Raw genomic sequence first — 20423 nt, 5'->3', positions numbered from 1 at the left:
CATCCAGAATGCCCCATGTAGCTTTCCTTGGGGACTTTGTTCTGCGTTATGGTCAGCCAGTCTTGCCTCTGTGCGAGGTTAAGAACCCCCCACTCAATTCGTGTAATATCACCATTGCATGGTAGGGGATGACCCATGACCAGCCGTTCTTCAGGACTCTAGAGGCTATGAATAAAAACTAATCTTTTTTGCTAGCCACAATTCCTCAGGTCCAGAGAGACAAAGTGGAAGCAGAGGGTCCTTTTCATACTGAGGGGATCTAAAGTCCCAAGGGCATCAAGGTCCTGACTATACTAGTTAATAATAAGAACTAAATTTAAGTGAGCACTTACTATGTAGGAAACACACTTCTACAATCCTTCCGACATATCAATCATTTAATTCCATAACAAGTATTTAAGAGCTATTATTATTATTTCCGTCCCCACTGTACTAAAGAGAACACCGAGGCCCGGAGACAAAAAAAAAGCTAGCCCAAGGTCACGCTGCTAGTAAGTGACACAAAGAGTTAAACCAGAACAGTCCCATTTCAAAGCCCTCATGTTTAACCACAATGTGAGTCTGCCCCAGCTCAAAGATGACAAGAGGGTGTTTATGCCACCATGAAGTTGAATGCTACGACAGGAGGCTCCTTCCAGTTTTGTCACAGGAGGACGCTCAGGCCACCCTTCTTCCAACAGGGTGCCATGGCCAGGCGAGTCGCAGTGATTGGGGCGGGTGTGAGCGGCCTGTCCTCCATCAAGTGCTGCTTGGATGAGGATCTAGAGCCCACCTGCTTTGAGAGAAGTAATGACATCGGGGGACTATGGAAGTTTACTGTGCGTAGCTCGTACCCTCCCACCTCTCTCAATCATAATCCGGCTGTCGGCTTTGTCCCTGCTCAGGCATGGTGACTTCAGCCTATCTTGGGGACCACATAAGAAAGCAGCTCACTGGGTGGGGGTGGGCAGCCTGGGTGGCTCGGTCAGTTAAGCTGGCTGCCTCTTGATTTTGGCTCAGGTCATGATCTCACAGTTTGTGAGATCGAGCCCCGTGTCAGGCTCTTGTTCACATTTAGCACAGAGCCTGCTTGGGATTCTCTCTCTCTCTCTCTCTCTCTCTCTCTCTCTTTCAAAATAAATAAATAAACGTTAAAACAAAAAAAGAAAGCAGCTCACTACAACAACACAGGATTGTGCACATAAGGTGCCAATACTGTGCAGGATGCAGTCTGACAGGTGATGAACCCGGAGACTTAGCAGGGCAGGGCAGGGACAGTTGGAGGAGGGAAGAAGGAAGAGTTAAGTCCGCTACACATAGTATTGGAAGTTACAGTGGTTTCTGGACCACATTCTGAGGCAAAGGAACAAAGTGTCACATAGGTTAAACTGAATGGCATTGGTGAATATGGAGCAATGACACTTTTAGAAGGACGGAGGTTGGCCTCAGGGAGTGAAGCCCCAGCCCCCAGGCATTGTTCGGGTCTTTGGGAAGAGAACTGGCAAGAGTGAGGCAAGAATCCGGACCTTGTAGAGTTGGGGGTGGGAAGCTTTCGCAGCAGTATCAGAATAAAAAAGGTCGAGATGCTGATCAATCCTTCTAAGGAGAGGGGTGTGCATCGTGGGGGGTTATGCTTAGGGTTAGGCCAGCTGTTAGGTGACTTGAGCAACAGAAGTAGGGGCTGGAAGTGGCTCAATACCACCTGCCTCTGGCTGGTCCTGGGCATCACAGGGCCTTCGGCAGGGACCTAGGGATCTGTCCCAGCAGTGAGGTATAAAATGTCAGAAGATAGGAGGCCTTGGGGGGAAGAGAAAAGCAACATTCAGTGGGAGCTCAGCATGGAGGAGAGTACTTCAAACTGGTATGAATGAGGGAAGCCTTCATGGAGGAGGTGGCATTTGCCATTCATCGACAGATGGTGAAGAAAACAGAATAAGCAAACGTATGTAAGCGGAAATGGTCACAGCCCTGTGATTATAGTGTACTAGGGGAGAAAAGTTTCTCTTGTTGTACCGTGAGCCTGATGGAACCAAATGGAGCCAAATGTCAATGTGGACAGAAAACACTGGGTCTGGTTTGTGTCCCTTCTGCTATTTGACCCCACAGTTTGTTTGGTTTTCTTCCCCTAAAGTAAGATAGATAGGGGAGCCCGGGTGGCTCAGTCAGTTAAGCGTCCGACTCTTGATTTCCGCTCAGGTCGTGATCTCAGTCGTGAGATCGAGCCCCGCATTGGGCTCCGTGCTGAGTGTGGAGCCTGCTTGAGATTCTTTCTCCCTCTGGCCCACCCCATTTGTGTGTGCATGCGTGCACACACACGCTCTCTCTTTCTCTCTCTCTCTCAAAAAAATAAAGTAACATAGATAAATTTTAGAAAATAATACTGAGTTAAACAAAAAGAAAAGTACAAATTAAATATAATATCAATACCCATGGGAATTATATACCTGCACTGTTAAAATTTCTCTGTATGTTGTACATCTGAAACTAATGTCACACTGTGTGTCAACTATACTCAAATTAAAATAATAATAATAATAAATTTCAATGTAATTTCTTTCAGTCATATATATACTATTTCTTTTTCAAAAATGCAGTGATAGTATTAATGTTCACCCATTCACCAAGTACCTGAGTACCTGTGCTTATAATGTCCCTCTACCAGGATGGGGACAAAATAGACAAGGACCCTGCCCTCCTTACAGTCTAGTAGGGAACAAAAACAGTAAAACACATTGTTACAGTGCAGTGTGATCAGGGCTGTGTTGGGAGTGCAGGGTGCTATGCGGCCGGAACAGCTACCTTAGAGATGGCGTCTTATGGATATTGACAGCTAAGAAAGATACTTAAAAGAGAAATAGAGATTAGCTTCAGCCATCAGAAGTTCATTGAGGCCTTATTTTTTAGAGAGAGAGAGAGAGAGATTGATAGAGCATGCAAGCTGGGGAAGGGGCAGGGGAAGAGAGAGGGAGAGAGGGAGAGAGAGAGAATCCTAAGCAAGCTCCATGCCCGGCACGGAGGCCAACGTGAGGCTCCATCCCGTGACCCTGGCATTATGACCTGAGGTGAAACCAAGAGTCAGATGCTCAACCAACTATGCCACCCAGGTGCCCCCATCGGTGCTTTTATTTTATTTTTTTTTTTTTTAATTTTTTTTTTTTCAACGTTTATTTATTTTTGGGACAGAGAGAGACAGAGCATGAACGGGGGAGGGGCAGAGAGAGAGGGAGACACAGAATCGGAAACAGGCTCCAGGCTCTGAGCAGTCAGCACAGAGCCCGACGCGGGGCTCGAACTCACGGACCGCGAGATCGTGACCTGGCTGAAGTCGGACGCTTAACCGACTGCGCCACCCAGGCGCCCCCATCGGTGCTTTTAATATGCATGTTTTTGGGGCGCCTGGGTGGCGCAGTCGGTTAAGCGTCCGACTTCAGCCAGGTCACGATCTCGCGGTCCGTGAGTTCGAGCCCCGCGTCGGGCTCTGGGCTGACGGCTCAGAGCCTGGAGCCTGTTTCCGATTCTGTGTCTCCCTCTCTCTCTGCCCCTTCCCCGTTCATGCTCTGTCTCTCTCTGTCCCAAAAATAAATAAACGTTGAAAAAAAAAATTTAATATGCATGTTTTTGTTTTGTTGGTACGTTTTTTGAGTGTGTGAGGTTGCAACAAGACAACAGTGAGTTGAAGAGTCAATGAAAAAAAAGAGGCTGCCAGTATGTGATGATTTTTTTTCATGAAGATTGATATAGGACACAGAGAGACAAGGCTGGAAAGGGAATAGATATAGGTTGAAAGGGAGTGTTGTTTTGTTTTTAAAAATTAGAGTCTTCAGTATTTTAAGTGCTGATGGGAAGGAGCCAATAAAGAGAGAGTGATTGAAAATATACATAGACGATATATACAAAAATCAGTGAGGAGTTCTCTGAGTAAAGTCAAGAGAAAGAGGTCTAGGGCATGAGTTGAGGGAGTGAGGATGGCAAAGAAGGGGAAAAAAATAAGCAAGGGAGACCATAGGCCCCATGTTCATGGAATCGCTTAATGGCATTGTTAGTCTTGGAGAACCCTGTTAAATGTGTTAACTTCTTTGTAGTTTGATAAAGATACTATGTTTAATAAGTCCAATCCCAACAACGATTTCTGATAACTATAGCATACAGACCCAGTGCTGCATTTCCGTGGAATTCTTTGGAATGGTGAGTGGAACACTGACTGCTAACGATCTCTTTTCTCTTCCTCCTGACTCCCCACCCCATCAAGCTAACTGTGCTCTCACCACAGGAAACTTCTAAAGATGGGATGACCAGGGTCTACAGGTCATTAGTGACAAACGTCTGCAAAGAGATGTCATGTTACAGCGACTTCCCCTTCCAAGAAGATTATCCAAATTACATGAACCAAGGAAAATTTTGGGACTATCTCCAAGAATTTGCTGAGCACTTTGACCTTCTGAAATACATTCGGTTTAGGGTAAGACACCTTGGGTCACGGAAGGTTAATGAATGGGGACTGCTCATTCGGCAATCTAATGCAAATGGGATATTTAAGTAAATTCATTCCTGATTTTATCTCTATATGAACAAGGCAGATAATAAAGACTCCTCACTTCTCCTGCTTCTCATGTTTTACTCAAATAAGGCATTAAAATACTGAATATCCTGGTTCCTCTTCTGAATCCAAATTCTTACTCAGGATGAAATTTAGAATGTTTTTCTTTTTGAGAGGAAAGGAAAAATAAATTTTGCCCATGAAACCCACTGGGAAGAAGTGACTAGGAATCTGGACCACAGAAATTATAATGAGCCAAAATTCATCTTCCTGTGTTTTCCCAAGTCATTCAGTGTTGTAACTCACCTCCTTCTCGCCGGGAGTAAAAACTGAATGTTTCTTCCTTCCAGTGAAGTCATTCAGATGTTTTGGGTCATGCTCTCTATGACTACTTTTGAGACTGTGTACAAGTTACTTAATTTCTTTTTTTTTTTTAACATTTATTTATTTAGAGAGAGAGAGAGCATGAGAGCACAAATGAGGAGAGAACAGTCTCCACACTGTCAGCACAGAGCCCGAGACCGGGCTTGATCTCACAAACCATGAGATCATGACAGGAACCGAAACCAAGAGTAAGACACTCAATCGACTGACCACCCAGGTGCCCCAAGTTGCTTAATTTCTTTAGGGGGGAGATAAACCAATATTGACAGACCTCCTATCCTGAGACTCACTCAGCCCGCTTGAAGTAACAAGCATGGTTACCATACCAGTCATTACATGAAGTCCAAAGGTGATTGATAGAAAGTGAGTGTTTGGGGGTGCCTGGGTGACTCAGTCGGTTGAGCGTCTGGCTTCGGCTCAGGTCATGATCTCGCGGTGTGTGAGTTCGAGCCCCGCGTCGGGCTCTCTGCTGACGGCTCGGAGCCTGGAGCCCGCTTCGGAGTCTGTGTCTCCCTCTCTCTCTGTCTCTCCCCCACTCGTGCTCTGTCTCTCTCTGTCTCTGTCTCTCTCTCAAAAATAAATAAACATTAAATAAATTAATTAAATAAATAATAAATAATAAATAAAATAAATAAATTAAACATTTTTTTTAAGTGAGTGTGTGTCTTTTACTTTCAGACCACAGTATGCAGTGTCACGAAGCATCCAGACTTCTCTGAAACTGGTCAGTGGGAAGTTGTCACAGAGACAGAGGGAAAGCAGGACCGAGGTGTCTTTGATGCTGTCATGGTTTGCACTGGACATTTCCTGAATCCTCACTTGCCTCTGGAGTCCTTTCCTGGTGAGTCACTTCTACCCGAGATCGTGCCTACTCTGCTGGGTTATTCTAGAAGAAAGTTGTTTATTTGCCATTGGAGATAATTCATGAGATTATAAGTGACTTGATGCTCAACCTCAGAAAAAGTGTGTACAAAATAACTTGGAAAGGTAGGAAGCTATGGAGGTGTCAGGTCTTATTACTTACTTATTAATATAAATGCTGTTGTTATTATTTAAGCTTTATCGTACCTGATCTGATTCAAGTTCAGTAATCACATAACCCTATCAGATGTGTCATAAAAAAAAAAAAAAAAAAAGCCAAGCTTTTGAATTCTGTCATTGAATTACAGGTCATTTGAGTCAGGAGTAAACTGCAAATCAATAACTTAATTAATAAACAAACAAACAAAGTGAGAGCATAAAGAAACTTGACAGATTTGTTTTTAAGAAACATAGCAGTTGGGGGCGCCTGGGTGGCGCAGTCGGTTAAGCGTCCGACTTCAGCCAGGTCACGATCTCGCGGTCCGGGAGTTCGAGCCCCGCGTCAGGCTCTGGGCTGATGGCTCAGAGCCTGGAGCCTGTTTCCGATTCTGTGTCTCCCTCTCTCTCTGCCCCTCCCCCGTTCATGCTCTGTCTCTCTCTGTCCCAAAAATAAATAAACGTTGAAAAAAAAAAAAATTTAAAAAAAGAAACATAGCAGTTGGGGCACCTGGGTGGCTCAGCTGGTTAAGTGTCCAACTTCGGCTCAGGTCATGATCTCACGGTTTGTGAGGTCAACCCCCGCATCAGGCTGTGCACTGACAGTGTGAGGCCTGCTTGGGCTTCTCTCCCCCCAACCCCCGCCCCTCCCATGCTCTCTTTTTAAAAATAAATAAATAAACTTTAAATATATATATATTTAAGGAAGAAAGAAAGAAAGAAAGAAAGAAAGAAAGAAAGAAAGAGAAAGAAAGAAAGAAAGAAAGAAAGAAAGAAAGAAAGAAAGAAAGAAAGAAAGAAAGAAAGAAACAAGCTTTCAAGGAAGACTATGAAGAATAAAGCTTGCAAACCTGGGCCAATGAAGAAAATGAAATGTAAATCTTATAAACGTAATCTCATTATAATCAAATTAACAAAATATCGTACTCAAAAAAATGTCTTAGAGACCCAGCGGGAGACCTCAATGCATACTATTGCAAAGAAGCAATATTGTAAATGATGGTCCAGCTTGCAGCTAGTCTGGGGGCTCAATCCACAATGGCACAGCAGTAAAGAAATATAGAACCGCCTGTTATAGCAATGTTTCTATGGGGAGATGTGTTACAAGATGTGATACTATGTTTTGGAATACAATATCTTGTCAGGTTTGGGTTGGCTCGCCCTCAGTTGTACTTAGACTCTGACTAAAAGATGCTGTTGCAAAAGATCAACCAAGAGCTGAGAGGCGAGGATCCTTGTGGCAGTATAATGTACGTAATCTGGGAGAGCTGGTCCGAAGGAAAGAGACTGGGCAAACACAAAGGAGAATGACAAGGGAGTTTGGGATCAATACAAGAGCAAACATTTCTGCATACTTTAATGATCTCTGGGGCAGGGGGGTGCGGCTGACTGCAGTAGAAATATCGGTGTGCCCTTCTCTTTTGCCACAAAACCCAGATTATAGAGAAGGAAGAAATCCACACATACAGATGTCAGAGACTCCTCCTGAGGAGGTCTTAGTTTAAGACCAGACTTCAGAAGGATTTGTCACAGGAGGACACCAGGCCAAATATGCCAATGTCCTCTGTGTTCCTAGCATGGGGTATCTTGGTGAGTAGGCATGCTTTCAGGTTTCCAAAGAGTCCTGGTCTGCTACAGTTCCCCCGGGGACATTGGCCCTTGGTGATAAGTGGCATTTAACATGATAGTTATGAACAAAGTTCTTCATGCCCAGCCCAACATGGGGCTTTAACTCATAACCCTGAGATCAAAACCTGAGCAGAGATCAAGAGTCAGACATTTAATTGACTGAGCCACCCGGGTGCCCCTAGGAGCAAAGGTCTAAAGTCTGGAAGCCCGGACCACATGCCAGCACTAGTTGCATAATCCTGGGCAAACGTAACCCAGTGATTCCATTTAGAGAGTGGTTTAAGAATTAAATGAGTTCAGGGCACCCGGATGGCTTAGCCAGGTAAGTGTCTGACCAGCTCAGGTTCGTGGGTTCGAGCCCCGCGTCGGGCTCTGTGCTGACAGCTCAGAGCCTGGAGCCTGCTTCCGATTCTGTGTCTCCCTCTCTCTCTGCCCCTCCCCCGCTCACGCTCTATCTCTGTTTCTGTCTCTCTCTCTCTCTCTGTCTCTCTGTCTCTCAGAGCAGGCCTGCTCTGTGGGGTTTGCCCTTCCTCTCCCCCGCCGTGCAATCTCGGGCCATTCCCACCGCTTTTCTGTCAGATCACGGCAAGCCCTCTCCTCGCTTTAAAATCACCCAAGAAAATTCTCATTTTCCTAACGAAAACATCTTGCCTCGTGGAATAGTCAAAACTTGCAACCACATGTAACGTTGGGGCTTCCCCTCCCCCGGCTGGAGCCTGCTTTGGGCTGGACGCTCAGTGAGAACAGGAGGCACCCATGACTTTCCCCCTTCCTCTCCCAGTGCCTCCTCTTGCCAAACCCGTCACCCACCAGCTACAGTCTCTAACCCTAGACCCTTCCGGAATTAGAGTCACAGGGGGCAGGGAGGGTCTTTCTTGACTGGCACCAAGCAGGCGCTAGTTTTCTCTGGCCGCAGACGTGCCTAAGACTGACACTTTGCAGGGTGCTTTCTTGGTTCTGCTTCAGAGGGACATTCCATGAAGGGGGATCTCTCAGTGCAGCCCCTTAGCATGGGCCGCACCCTGTCGCTGACCACGCACAGCTCCTTGAACCCTAGCTCCTCCCCCAGTCATCTCCACACAGACTGTCTTTAGGGTCTCATTGCCTGGGCAGATAGATGCCTGTCTTATGCAAAGTTCCTTTCAGTTGGCATCAGGGCACCTGGGTGGCTCAGTCGGTTAAGTGTCTATTGATCTCAGCTCAGGTCTTGATCTCAGGGTTGTGAGTTCAAGCCCTGCGTTGGACTCCACCCTGGGCATGAAGCCTACTGAAACAAAAATTGGCATCATGGGGCTCCTGGGTGGCTCAGTCTGTTAATTCTTGATTTCAGCTCAGGTCACGATCTCACAGTGCATGAGCTGGAGAGCTCTGCATCCGGCTCTGGACTGATGGCTTGGAATCTGGAGCCTGCTTTGGATTCTGTGTCTCCCGTCTCTCTGTTCCTCCCCCACTCACGCTCTGTCTCTCTCTCTCAAAAATAAACATTAAAAAAAGTTGTTTTTAATAAATAAATAAATGTTACTGAGTAAATGAATCAGTCAATCACTGTGATAGAAGATTGATATATTCTAGGAGACAGTTTCATTTTTTTATATTAAAATTTCAAATGTACTTGAAGTATTGGGGTGAGAAGCTTTTAAACTCTCTAAACTGCAGGGCTTCCTTCCAGATTCTTCATCAGAGTTTCATCTCACTGATGGTCACTGTCCCCATCACTCTTGTTTCCTCTGCCACCTCATAATGTCCATTTCTGCAGCCACCGCTGGAAATACCTCTACTTCCGCTGTTGCGACCAGTCTTCATTTTTATGAATCCATGGCTTATGTCTTTTATACGTGCCAAGGACATAATTACCAAAAATAAATCAAGAGAAGAAATATTTGGATACATGAGTCCTTCTCATGTATACAAATACCATAAGAGTGATACTTGTATCAACGGTGTTCGGAACTTGAAAAACCAGTCAGTAACACAAATGTAAATAATGCAAGAATAGAGTATAGATAAGCATATGGTATAATGAAGCATTAAGCCTATAATAAAGAATAACGTAAAATAAGCATAGAGTATAAGTAGCAAGCCTAAGCCACAAAAGTCATTATGTATAAGAGAACTTGCCACAAAATTTCTTTTGTGGAAAATTATAATTGAATTAAAATTCACTTGTAAATATGTTCTATACGCAAACCATTTTCTTATAGAATATATCTGTTGGGTAAAATAACATGCGTCGGCAATCTGCTTCTTGCTTAGGATGTTCAGGGTCGTGCATGAGATGTTTCTTATGGTCTGCAGTGACCTTGATTTCCCCAGGTAATTGCTTTAAAAGGGAGCACTCATGTGGAATTTAAATTCTCCCGTATATTTAAATCTCCTGCAGGTTGTACTAAAGCTATAACCAGGCTCAGAGAATCCAATGGGAGAAGAAAATGATACGTGGCTTCTATGTCCTGCAATTAGCAGCAGGAGCAAAAGGCTGACATATTTCTGGAACGTTCCTTTTCCTACAGACCCTATGCCTGCATACTAGGGAGTTATAAAACTTTAGATGCTTCTGATTTTCTGATCCCTCCCTCCCCTCAGGTATTCATAAATTTAAAGGCCAGATCCTGCACAGTCAGGAATATAAGAGCCCAGAAGGCTTTCAAGGCAAACGCGTGTTAGTGATCGGTCTTGGGAACACTGGAGGGGACGTGGCAGTGGAACTCAGTCGAACAGCAGCTCAGGTACACAAGGGTGAATCCACACCCCCACCCCATCATCATTTCTGGTGGCTGGAGAGAGGGATACAAGACTCTAAAGCACATTGGCCGATTGCTAAATCATGTGGACCCAACGTGAGTGAAAAAAAAAAAAAAATCCACACATAACAGAATTGAAACATCTCCAAGAGGGGTCAAGGACACTGTGTGGATGCCAGGCCACGAGGCATTTTTTCAGAGGCACTGTTTCAGGAACAAGACCAAATGAATAAATTACTCCACCAAGACCACTGATCTGTTTTTACACTCTCTCTTCATAATTCTGGCGAAACCCCCATATAAAAATAGAAAATGGAAGTTATTTTCTGAACATGTCCAAATTTTCTATTAGAAGTCACATTTAGAATTTGTTTTCAGATAAAAACAGCCTTCACTTTGCCCACGAAGTGTGCAGAATGACTTTAGAAAGTCCAAGCATAGATTCGCAAATTAGAAATCTGTTCCACTTTAACATATATTATAGGACATTATTAGATTTGGGAAGGAGATGTTGAAGATTTGTATTGAACTCAGTTAAAATTGCTTTCCCAAAACTCCACTTTACATTCTGTATTATTTATATGTAAAAGATTGCCAGGTCAACAGTGCACATATCTACTAGCACTATAATTTTTATAGTGAACATGATAAAAATACTTAACAGATATATAGATCAGGTAAAAGTGACTCATAAAAACGAAAACAACAGAAACAGTCATTTGTAGTTCTATGTACAAACTCACCAGTTAAAAACAGAAGCTATGAAGGAAATCTTGCCATTTGCAACAACATGAATGGAGCCAGAGAGTATAACGCTAAGTGAAATAAGTCAGTCAGAGAAAGACAAATACCCTATGATTTCACTCACGTGTGGACTTTAAGAAACAAATGAGCAAAGGGAAAAAGAGGCAAACCAAGAAACACACTCTTACCCACAGAGAACAAAGCTGAGAGCACCAGAAGGGAGGGAGGTGGGGGGATGGGTGAAATAGGTGAGGGGACTAAAAGTGCACTTGTCGCAATGAGCACCGGGTGATGTGTGCAGGGGTTGAATTACTATATTGTACACCTGAAACTAATATAACACTGGATGTTAATTAACTGGAATTAAGATAAAAACTTCTTTAAAAAGGACAGATGTTATAAGAACATTTGAAGCACATCAAACAAACATACTACAAAATGATGTACATATATTTATCCTTCCTTACTTTTTAGGTACTTCTCAGTACTAGAACTGGTGCCTGGGTTATCCACCGCTGTTCAAATGGGGGTTACCCCTATAATATGGTGATTACAAGAAGATACCTTAATTTTATGGCGCAAGTTCTGCCCTCGTGTGTACTAAACTGGATTCAAGAGAGGCAAATGAATAAAAGATTTAACCATGAGAATTATGGATTAAGTATTACAAAGGGGTACTTAAATTTTTTATTTAATGGGAAAATTATTGAACCAATAATTTTAGGGCACCTGGGTGGCTCAGTCAGTTAAGTGTCCAACTCTTGATTTCGGCTTAGGTCATGATCCCAAGGTCATGAGATCAAGCCCCCAGTCAGGCTCTCCACTGACAGCATGGAGCCTGCTTGGGATTCTGTCTCTCCCTCTCTCTCTATGCCCCTCCCCCACTCACTCAGGTGCATGCACGTGCTCTCTCTCTCTCTCTCTCTAAATAAACATATTTTTAAAAAACAATCAATAATTTTTAATTCTACTTTATTCAGAACTCAAATCTTCAGTAATTATTATGCTGCCTTTATTTATTCTGCTCTGGGCTTAGTTCCTTAAGACAATGTCCATCAGGTACCACAAATAGGAATATTCTCTGTCTGGTAACAAAAGTAGTAATTCATGAGGCTAGAATATAATGAAAGATAAAAACTTTTCATTTCTTGAAAAGTCGGGATGTTAGCTTGAAAGTCAGGATGTTAAAATTGGCTTTGAGGAGTCTTGAAATGGGCACCATCTACAAATGGAATATTTGCAGCATCTTGAGGACAGATGGCCAGCTCTTGCCAATGATTCTCTGGCTGAATGATTAGAGGATGAATTTCCAATAGGAGTTCCTAAAATTAAACATTTTAATATAACATGCATCTGTATGAAGCTGCACATGGCAAGGAAAAGAAAACTTTTGAAATGAATGTAAGGTCATTAAATGTGACTTCTATTTTATGCTTGACCCAAATATTTTTTTTTTTTTTGGTAAGACAGCTCTCAACTTACAAAGAAAATTAACGGCAGTGGATGATTTGATATGTCAATTTTATAAAGACATTATATGTGCCATGATTAGATGGAATGATGTTCGTAATAAAAAATATTTTTCAGCATAACTTGGTTCAGATTTTTTTATTTTTATCCAAAAAGTTTCTTGCTAATTTCCTCTTTGTCTAACGTCAACCCTTTGAGGCCTGGGTGATGTGAGACCTGATTCTTAAATGGATTGCTGTATACTCCGTCCTAATTCTTCGAGAAAAGCATTGCTCCAGAAATGAATTTCAAGAGACAGAGAATTTTAAACTCCAGGCAGAAAAGAATAGGTTTAGCCATTTTCCACATGCCTTCTACTGGAAGCAGAAAAACAAAAGATGCTATTGAAACAGTAAGTTGGGTAGACAACTTTGAACTAGACATTGGCCAATTCACTCCCTTGGCTTAGCAGATAATTCCCCTGAGCTGACCAAATAAATAATTTGCTCAACCATCTCACAGATACAACTACAATGAATAATTTTCTCTTCTGTGTCAAAGGAGAAAACCAAAATTCATTGTGAATGATGAACTGCCAATCTGTATCCTCTGTGGGACGGTCACTATGAAAACCAGCGTGAAGGAGTTCACGGAAACCTCTGCTGTCTTTGAAGACGGAACAGTGGAGGAAAACCTCGACGTTGTGATCTTTACGACAGGATACACATTTTCTTTTCCCTTCCTTGAAGAGCCTCTCAAAAGCCTTTGTACAAAGAAGATATTCCTGTATAAGCAGGTCTTTCCTTCAAACCTGGAGAGGGCAACGTTAGCTATCATTGGCCTCATCAGCCTTAAAGGATCCATCTTATCAGGCACAGAGCTCCAGGCACGTTGGGCCACAAGAGTATTCAAAGGTACCTTGACTCTATTTAAAGCCCTACGTGATCAACTGAGTTTCCAATTAGTGTCTTGTGATTCAGCCAAAATGGAACAGATGTGAGCTAAAGTACCATAAGATATTTCAAGTTTAGGAAATATTTAATTTCATATATGAGTAATATTGTCATGGGTGTGCTTATGTCACTAACATGACGGTGGAAAAAAGGTCTTGGTTGTGTGGATGGGATTAATTTGCACAGCAACATATAATCATGTTTCTCAGATTAACTGAAATTGTTGGAAGCTTTGGGATCCTATATTCTGTTCTACTCTAGCTTATTTACTTCTAAATCTTTCTATTTATTTCTAGAAGTAGAACTCTATATCCCTTCCAAAGGAAGTTGCTGGAATAATGCAGACTGTGAATAAAGTTGAGTTCTGAGGAGATGGTAACCTTTGAGTAATGCCTATAAAAAAATATTTTAGACACTAGACACTAACTGCTGTCAGTTTTCACAGTAAGAGCACAGATGATGGAGTCGGGGTTACCAGGGTCTGATCCCAACTCTAAAACTCATTATCTTTGTGAGGACCTCTCTGAATCTCAGCCCCTTCGTCTGTAAAATGGGGAGAATAAAACCTCTTTCACAACAGTTTTGTGAGATGGATAATGTCTGCCAACCACTTATCGTGGTACCTGGCACACAGTGAACTCTACTAATTGGTAACTGGCATTCTTACTCTTGCTGTTACTATCATACCTCTCCAAAGTAGGGCAGGTTTTAGATTAGTAAGCATTTTAAAGAATTGCATTTGCATGATTTTTTTTATTTTTTTAATGTTTATTTTATTTTATTTTGAGAGGGGGAGAGACAGAGCGTGAGCAGGGGAGGGGCAGAGAGAGAAGGAGACACAGAATCCGAAGCAGGCTCCAGGCTCTGAGCTGTCAGCACAGAGCCCGACGCGGGGCTCAAACTCACAAAGTGCGAGATCATGACCTGAGCCAAAGTCGGATGCTTAACTGACTGAGCCACCCAGGCGCCCCTGATTTTTTAACTATAAACAGCAATCACAATTGAGCCAACCAGGTGTTCTTTCTCAGAATTGTGTCATTAATGAATAAAGACAATCACCAGTAATTTATCAACAGTATATAACACAGTACTAAGTTGTGTTGACTTCGTTCACCCTCTACAAATGTAATAGACCTCAGATTCCGCACATTTTCATTAAATGATCACAAATATTTCTTTCTTTAAGGCCAATTAAAGTGCTTTCACAACATTATCTGGTTATATTAAAATCTCAGAAGACTCTTAAGTACGTGGTGTTTTGGGGTTTTTTTAATGTTTTGTAATGAGCTCAAAAATGCTCACCAGAATGATAGAGCTGACAAAACAAAACTCAATTAGATGACGCCACAGGAGGAATTGCATGCTTCTCCAGAGAGCCTCCAGACGCAATCTGAGAACCACTAGGTAAAGTCTTGCCCGCTTTTTACAGGGTAAAGTGACTCTAGTGGCAAGCACATGACGGGCCTAAGTCAGACCTATCTCAAGCGGGTACTAACCCCCCACCCTGGGGCCAGCACTTGGCTCCAGTCGGAAGAGCAGAGTCCAAGAGCTGAGACCGTCTAGGAGAGAGACCGAGAAGGAACACATGCCCACAACCACTCAAGAGGTCAGAGCCTAGTTTCTCTGTGAGGCTGAGGGACCACCAGGCGCTTCCACACACGAGGCTTCCAGTGCAACAGGAGTGAAGACATGTCAAAGCAGGGCTATAAAAACAAGGTCATTTTAAGTAGTTACATTTAACCCACAAATAGCTTTAACACACACATACAAATACAAACAGGGGTATACAAACAATACAATACAAACAGTATATATGAATATATGTAATGTGCAAGCGGGTAAATGAGCTGGAGCAGGTACCAATGACCGATGGGTCAGCGCAGGCTGAGGGCTGGATGACAGGGGCGTCCCTCCTCATAATTCTGGCAGTAGAATGCCACGAACCCTGGTTAAGTGGGTTTGGAGGGGCATTATGCTTCCAGAAATTACCTCTAGTTCCAGTCTAAGCTTTGACTATTACACGTCCTAAGGATAGAGCAGTGGGGGACCAGAAACGAGGGAGAAGAGAACGCAAAGGAAAAGGCACATGTGACGTTAATGTTCTTTCCAATGTTTCTCACAGGACTCTGTAAGATACCTCCGTCTCCCAAATTGATGGCCGAGGCTACGAAAAAGGAGCAGCTCATAGAAAGGTATGACACGACATGCAGCTTCTTCGGGAAAACCTACCAATGTATTTCCGTATCCACAAACCCGCATCGGAGCCAGAAGAACATGCTTTTAATCCCAACTGTTCCACCAACTAGATGTGTGGTCTCGGATGTGTTAGGCGGGGGTACCAGCTCCTCTCAGCAGAATACAGAGCCAGGGCCCCAACAGGTGGCAACCTTGAGCTCACTTGGCCCCCAGAACCCCCTTGTGTCTTTGTTCTTGTGTCTCTTAGGCTGCTCTTTCTCTGCAATTCCTGGTGTCACCTCTTCCTCGCTCCTAAAAATTGGCGAACCCCAACCTTAATCCTCAGATCCTTTCTCACTTCTACGAACACCCACTCCTAGGCGGCCTCACCCAGGCCTGTGGCTCTCAATTCCATCACATAGTCGTGACTCCCAAGTCTCTCCCTCGAATTCCAACTCCTAATCCAAGTCCCTCTAGATATCTCCACTTGGATACCACTTAGATATCTCAAATTTAATACAGCTAAGAATGAACTCTAGCCCTCTAACACCTGCCCACTCATCCTGCACCCGGGCCGCTCTGAGACTCTTCTTCCCCTTCTCAGTCACTGGCTACTCACTCTGCGTGATCAGCCAGAACCCCTGAGTGATCCTTTTCTCCTCTTCTTCTCTCCATGTCGCACATCAGCAAATACTGTCGGCTCCTACCTTCGAACAGAAGGTAGAAATCCAGACCCTTCTAGCTACCCCCACAGCCGCCCCAGACCAGGCCACTGTCGCCTCTCACTAGGACACTGACTGTCACCACTTATCTGGTCTCCTGGCCTCCTCTCTGCTCTCCTACAGAGAGTGTCAAGTCTTGACGCTGCGGCAGAAGTGAGGAGCGCCACGTTGTCCTTCTGGTCAAAACACTCTGATTGCTTCCCCTTTCACTCCCAGAAATTTCCCTGGGGCTCCCCAGTGTTCCAGAGCAACCAGCCATCTCTGTGCCCTCACTGCCTACTGTCCTCCCACCTCACCCATACTGCTCCAGTCCGAGGCAGCCTCCTCCCTGGTCCTCAAACACCCCAAACCTAGCCCCCTCAGAACCTTTACACTTACTCTAACCTCTGCCTGGAATGTTCTCCCCTCCCCTCCCCCCATACCTACAGACTCACTCTGTCAAATATCGCCTTCTAAGAGAAGCCTTCTCTGACAACACTGTATAAATATGGCGGCCTACTCAATCCCTTCATTGCATCCCCCACCTCCTTTATATCTCTTCATAATACCTATTACCACCTGATTTATTATATATCTGCTTGGCTGAGGGTTTTTATAGCCTGTTAATTTCCTCACTAGAAGGTAAGCTTCTTGACAACATAGACTTTGTTTTATTCATTGTTAGACTCCTGGCAGCTAGCATGATGCCTCATGTGACATTTATTGAAGGAATGAATGAATGGATGTCATTAGGACATCATGAAAGTTTACTAACCACAGAAATAGGTAGGAATAAAGCTTTCATATACATGATACCCACATCTGTGTCATGTTCAGGGCCCCATGTATGGCTCTCTCAACTCACAATTAATGTCAATAATAATAATTTAGGTGGCCATATATGTGATGCTTTCTGATCATGTTCATTCGTTCAACAAGTGCTGTATTGAGACTGGATGAGATTTTACCCTTATATCAAATTCAAGAACCTAAAACATTATCTAGAACTGCTCTTCCAATTGCCTCCTTTTACCAGCTCCTTTAACAAAATTACCTTCCCAAATACCTTCTGTAGATAAACTCTTATTTTTTTTTTTTGCTTTGCAACATAGAAAAACATTCCCAAACATGGCTTGACTGTGATAAAAAGAAACAAAATGGCGGGAGGAAGGGTGACTTATAACTTGAAACTGAAAAATGATCCATCTTTTTCCCCTGCAGGGGTGTGATGAAAGACATCAGTAAAGACAAACTTGAGTACATCACCTACATGGATGACATTGCCGCATGCATAGGCACAAAGCCCAGTGTCCCATTTCTGTTCCTCAAGGATCCCAGACTCGCTTGGGAAGTTTTCTTTGGACCGTGTACTCCTTACCAGTACCGCCTAAAGGGACCTGGGAAGTGGGATGGAGCCAGAAATGCCATCCTGACCCAATGGGACAGGACACTGAAACCCTTAAAAACTCGAATCGTCCCTGATTCCACCAAGCCTGCCTCCATGTCACATTATTTAAAAGTTTGGGGGGTACCTATCCTACTTGCCTCTCTTCTGCTGATCTGTAAATCTTCACTTTTTCTGAAGTTGGTGCAAGAATTTCCTCTTACCAGTAAGTATTTGGTGAGGATGAATCTGATTGGTTACAAGGGTTGTCCCGAGCCATATTAATTCTATCTCCAAATATTTGTGCATCCCTCCTCTCCTCTCCATCATAACCGCTATCTTTCAAGTTCAAGTCCAGTCATCTCTTACCTGAATTATTATACTTACTGCCTTCCTCTCTAGTCTCAGTGCCTCCTTTCTTGCCTCCCTTTCCAATCCATACTCTACTCTGCTACCTAAGCAATTACGTGAAATAAAAATATTGTCATTGTTTCCATAAAAATGCTGATTGGAATAAGATGACACTCAAATTAGTTAATTTGGTGGAAATTTTAATATAGAGATTACTACAAAAGGTTTGGGCAGACTGTAAGGAAATCATAGGGATAATGAAATACTCCCAGACTAGTAACAATGAGATATTTTTACCATTCTGAGGCCTAATGAGGCAAGAGGAGAAAACAATTATAAATGAGACAGAGAGACTTCTTTGTGGAGAGGGCTACACCTCAAGAGTTACAGCCTTCAGCTGACAGATGAAGGCAGTCCATGGTGACCCCAAAAGTGCAAAGCTAGGGAATACGTTCCCTAAGTTTATTTTCTTCCCTCCCTCTGATCCCCTGCCCATGCTCCCCAATGGCCTAACCCAGCCAAAACTCAAAGGGCAAGGTTACCAACTATTGTGGATTGAATTGTGCCCCTCAAAAAGTTATATGCAAGTCCTAACCCCTGGTACCTAGACCTTGTTTGAAAATAGGATCTTTGTGAATGTAATCAATTTAAGACGAGATCATACTGAAGTAGGGTGAGCTAAATGCAATATGATTGGTGTCCTTATCAATGAGGATAAGACACACCAACATAGACACGGGGGAAAATGTTGTGTGAAGATGAGCAGAGGTCGGAGTGATGCATCCACAAGCTAAGGATGGCCCAAACACTGGAAGCTAGGAGAGAAACATGAACAGACTCTCCCCCAGAACCTCCCGAGGAAATCAATCCCGCTAACACCTGGGTTCCAGACTTCCAGCCTCCAGAACGGTGAATGAACAAGCCACCTGGTTTGTGGTATTTTGTGGTGGCAATCCTAGGAAACTAACGTACCGACTGATGCCATCCACGGAAGTCGGCCTCCTAAAGTACAGACGGAGCAAAGACAATGGAGAGCGTATATGGAAGGGCAGACGGAAAGGACCCAGTGCAGACTGTTTACTATCCTTCAAAATTTCTCCTTTGATTAGAGACAATCGTCCAAATTACTGAACCTGGAAGAGGAGACCCTTCGTGATCTGACCGCATTTGCCCAGGTCGCCAGAGTCCTGTCCTACAGCTTCCCCTACTCCACTCTGGACCTACCATCCAACACTGCCAAACTGTCAGCTGCGCCATACCTCCTCTCTTTGGCACAAGGCATTGCCTCCACTGGGAACTCGAATCCACCCCAACTCTCTTTCGAGAGACAGATCGATTATCTCCCTCTGTGAAGCCTTCCCTGGATCCTTAAAGCAGAGTCGACCTCCCATTCGTAATGACTGCCCTTCATGTACTGCTTTGTCATTGCCCTTTTCTTACTGTCATGTACAGTTGACCCTTGAACCATGCAGGTTTGAACTGCATGGGTCTACTTATATGCAAATTATTTTCAATAAATACAGTTCAGTCCTATAAGTATGTTTTCTCTTCCTTACGATTTTCTTCATAACATTTTCTTTTCTCTATTACTTTATAGGAATACAGTCTATCATGCAAATAACACACAAAATATATGTTGATTGACTTTATGTTATCAGGATGGCTTCCGGTCAACAGTAGGTGATTAGTGTACTAGTAGAGTTAGATTTTGGGGGGAGTGAGAAGTTATACAGATGTTTTACTGGGCAGTGCTGTGTTGTTTAAGGATCAACTGTAACATTCTTTTTGTGTCTGTCTCCTAACAAATGAGAAGTTACTGAGGGGAGTTGTGTCTTGTTCAGCTAAAACACTGCCTGATCCAAAATATTGCTAAATAAATATTTGGTGGCTTACCAGTTGCCTCACCAGCTGACATTTCTTGTCTGTGTTCTCCTACCCAGATTCTTTCTCCCGCCAACATGATAAACATCCTCAGGTTCCCTCAGCCATGCAAACGAACAAGAACAGTTCACCAACAGCAAGAAATCCATATGGCAAATACAGTCAATATGGCTATACAATAACTAGCAACCATGTGTCCTGGTTGAAAGCACTCTCTCTGACTTGGATTATAATCCCAGTTCTGCCATGAGCTGTGAGGGTTTGGCCAAGTGACTTAGCCTGGCTAAGCCTCAGTATCCTCATCTGGAAAATGAGGAGAAAGGTAATAATGGCATCTACCTTAAAAGCAAACAGTGAGACAATACAGGATGTTAGCTACCCAGTAAATTAACTATCAATAGCTGATGAGCCCGAGGACATTTTCAATTCTCTGACTTAAAGGATTTGAAACCTGTTGCCCGGCTCCTTTCCCTCTTGCCTAATCAGAAAGCATGGCCT

General features: G+C 43.5%; 1 protein-coding gene across 1 annotated transcript; it reads left to right on the top strand.

The window, feature by feature from the left end:
• Nucleotides 1-686: 686 nt before the first annotated feature.
• Nucleotides 687-17978, top strand: FMO4 (flavin containing dimethylaniline monoxygenase 4). The gene is made up of 8 exons (XM_047077366.1): nt 687-818; nt 4250-4438; nt 5579-5741; nt 10130-10272; nt 11506-11705; nt 13042-13394; nt 15556-15625; nt 17531-17978. Exons 1-8 carry the CDS (start codon nt 687-689, stop codon nt 17976-17978), a joined length of 1698 nt encoding a protein of 565 aa, XP_046933322.1.
• Nucleotides 17979-20423: the final 2445 nt, after the last annotated feature.

The sequence above is a fragment of the Lynx rufus genome, unplaced genomic scaffold, assembly GCF_022079265.1.
Source record: "Lynx rufus isolate CCGP_SWC_20201006 ecotype Redwood Valley unplaced genomic scaffold, mLynRuf1.p SCAF_15, whole genome shotgun sequence".
Taxonomy (NCBI): Eukaryota; Metazoa; Chordata; class Mammalia; order Carnivora; family Felidae; genus Lynx; species Lynx rufus.
The sequence above is the reverse complement of the archived record's forward strand: the minus strand, read 5'-3'. Positions and strand labels throughout refer to the sequence as shown.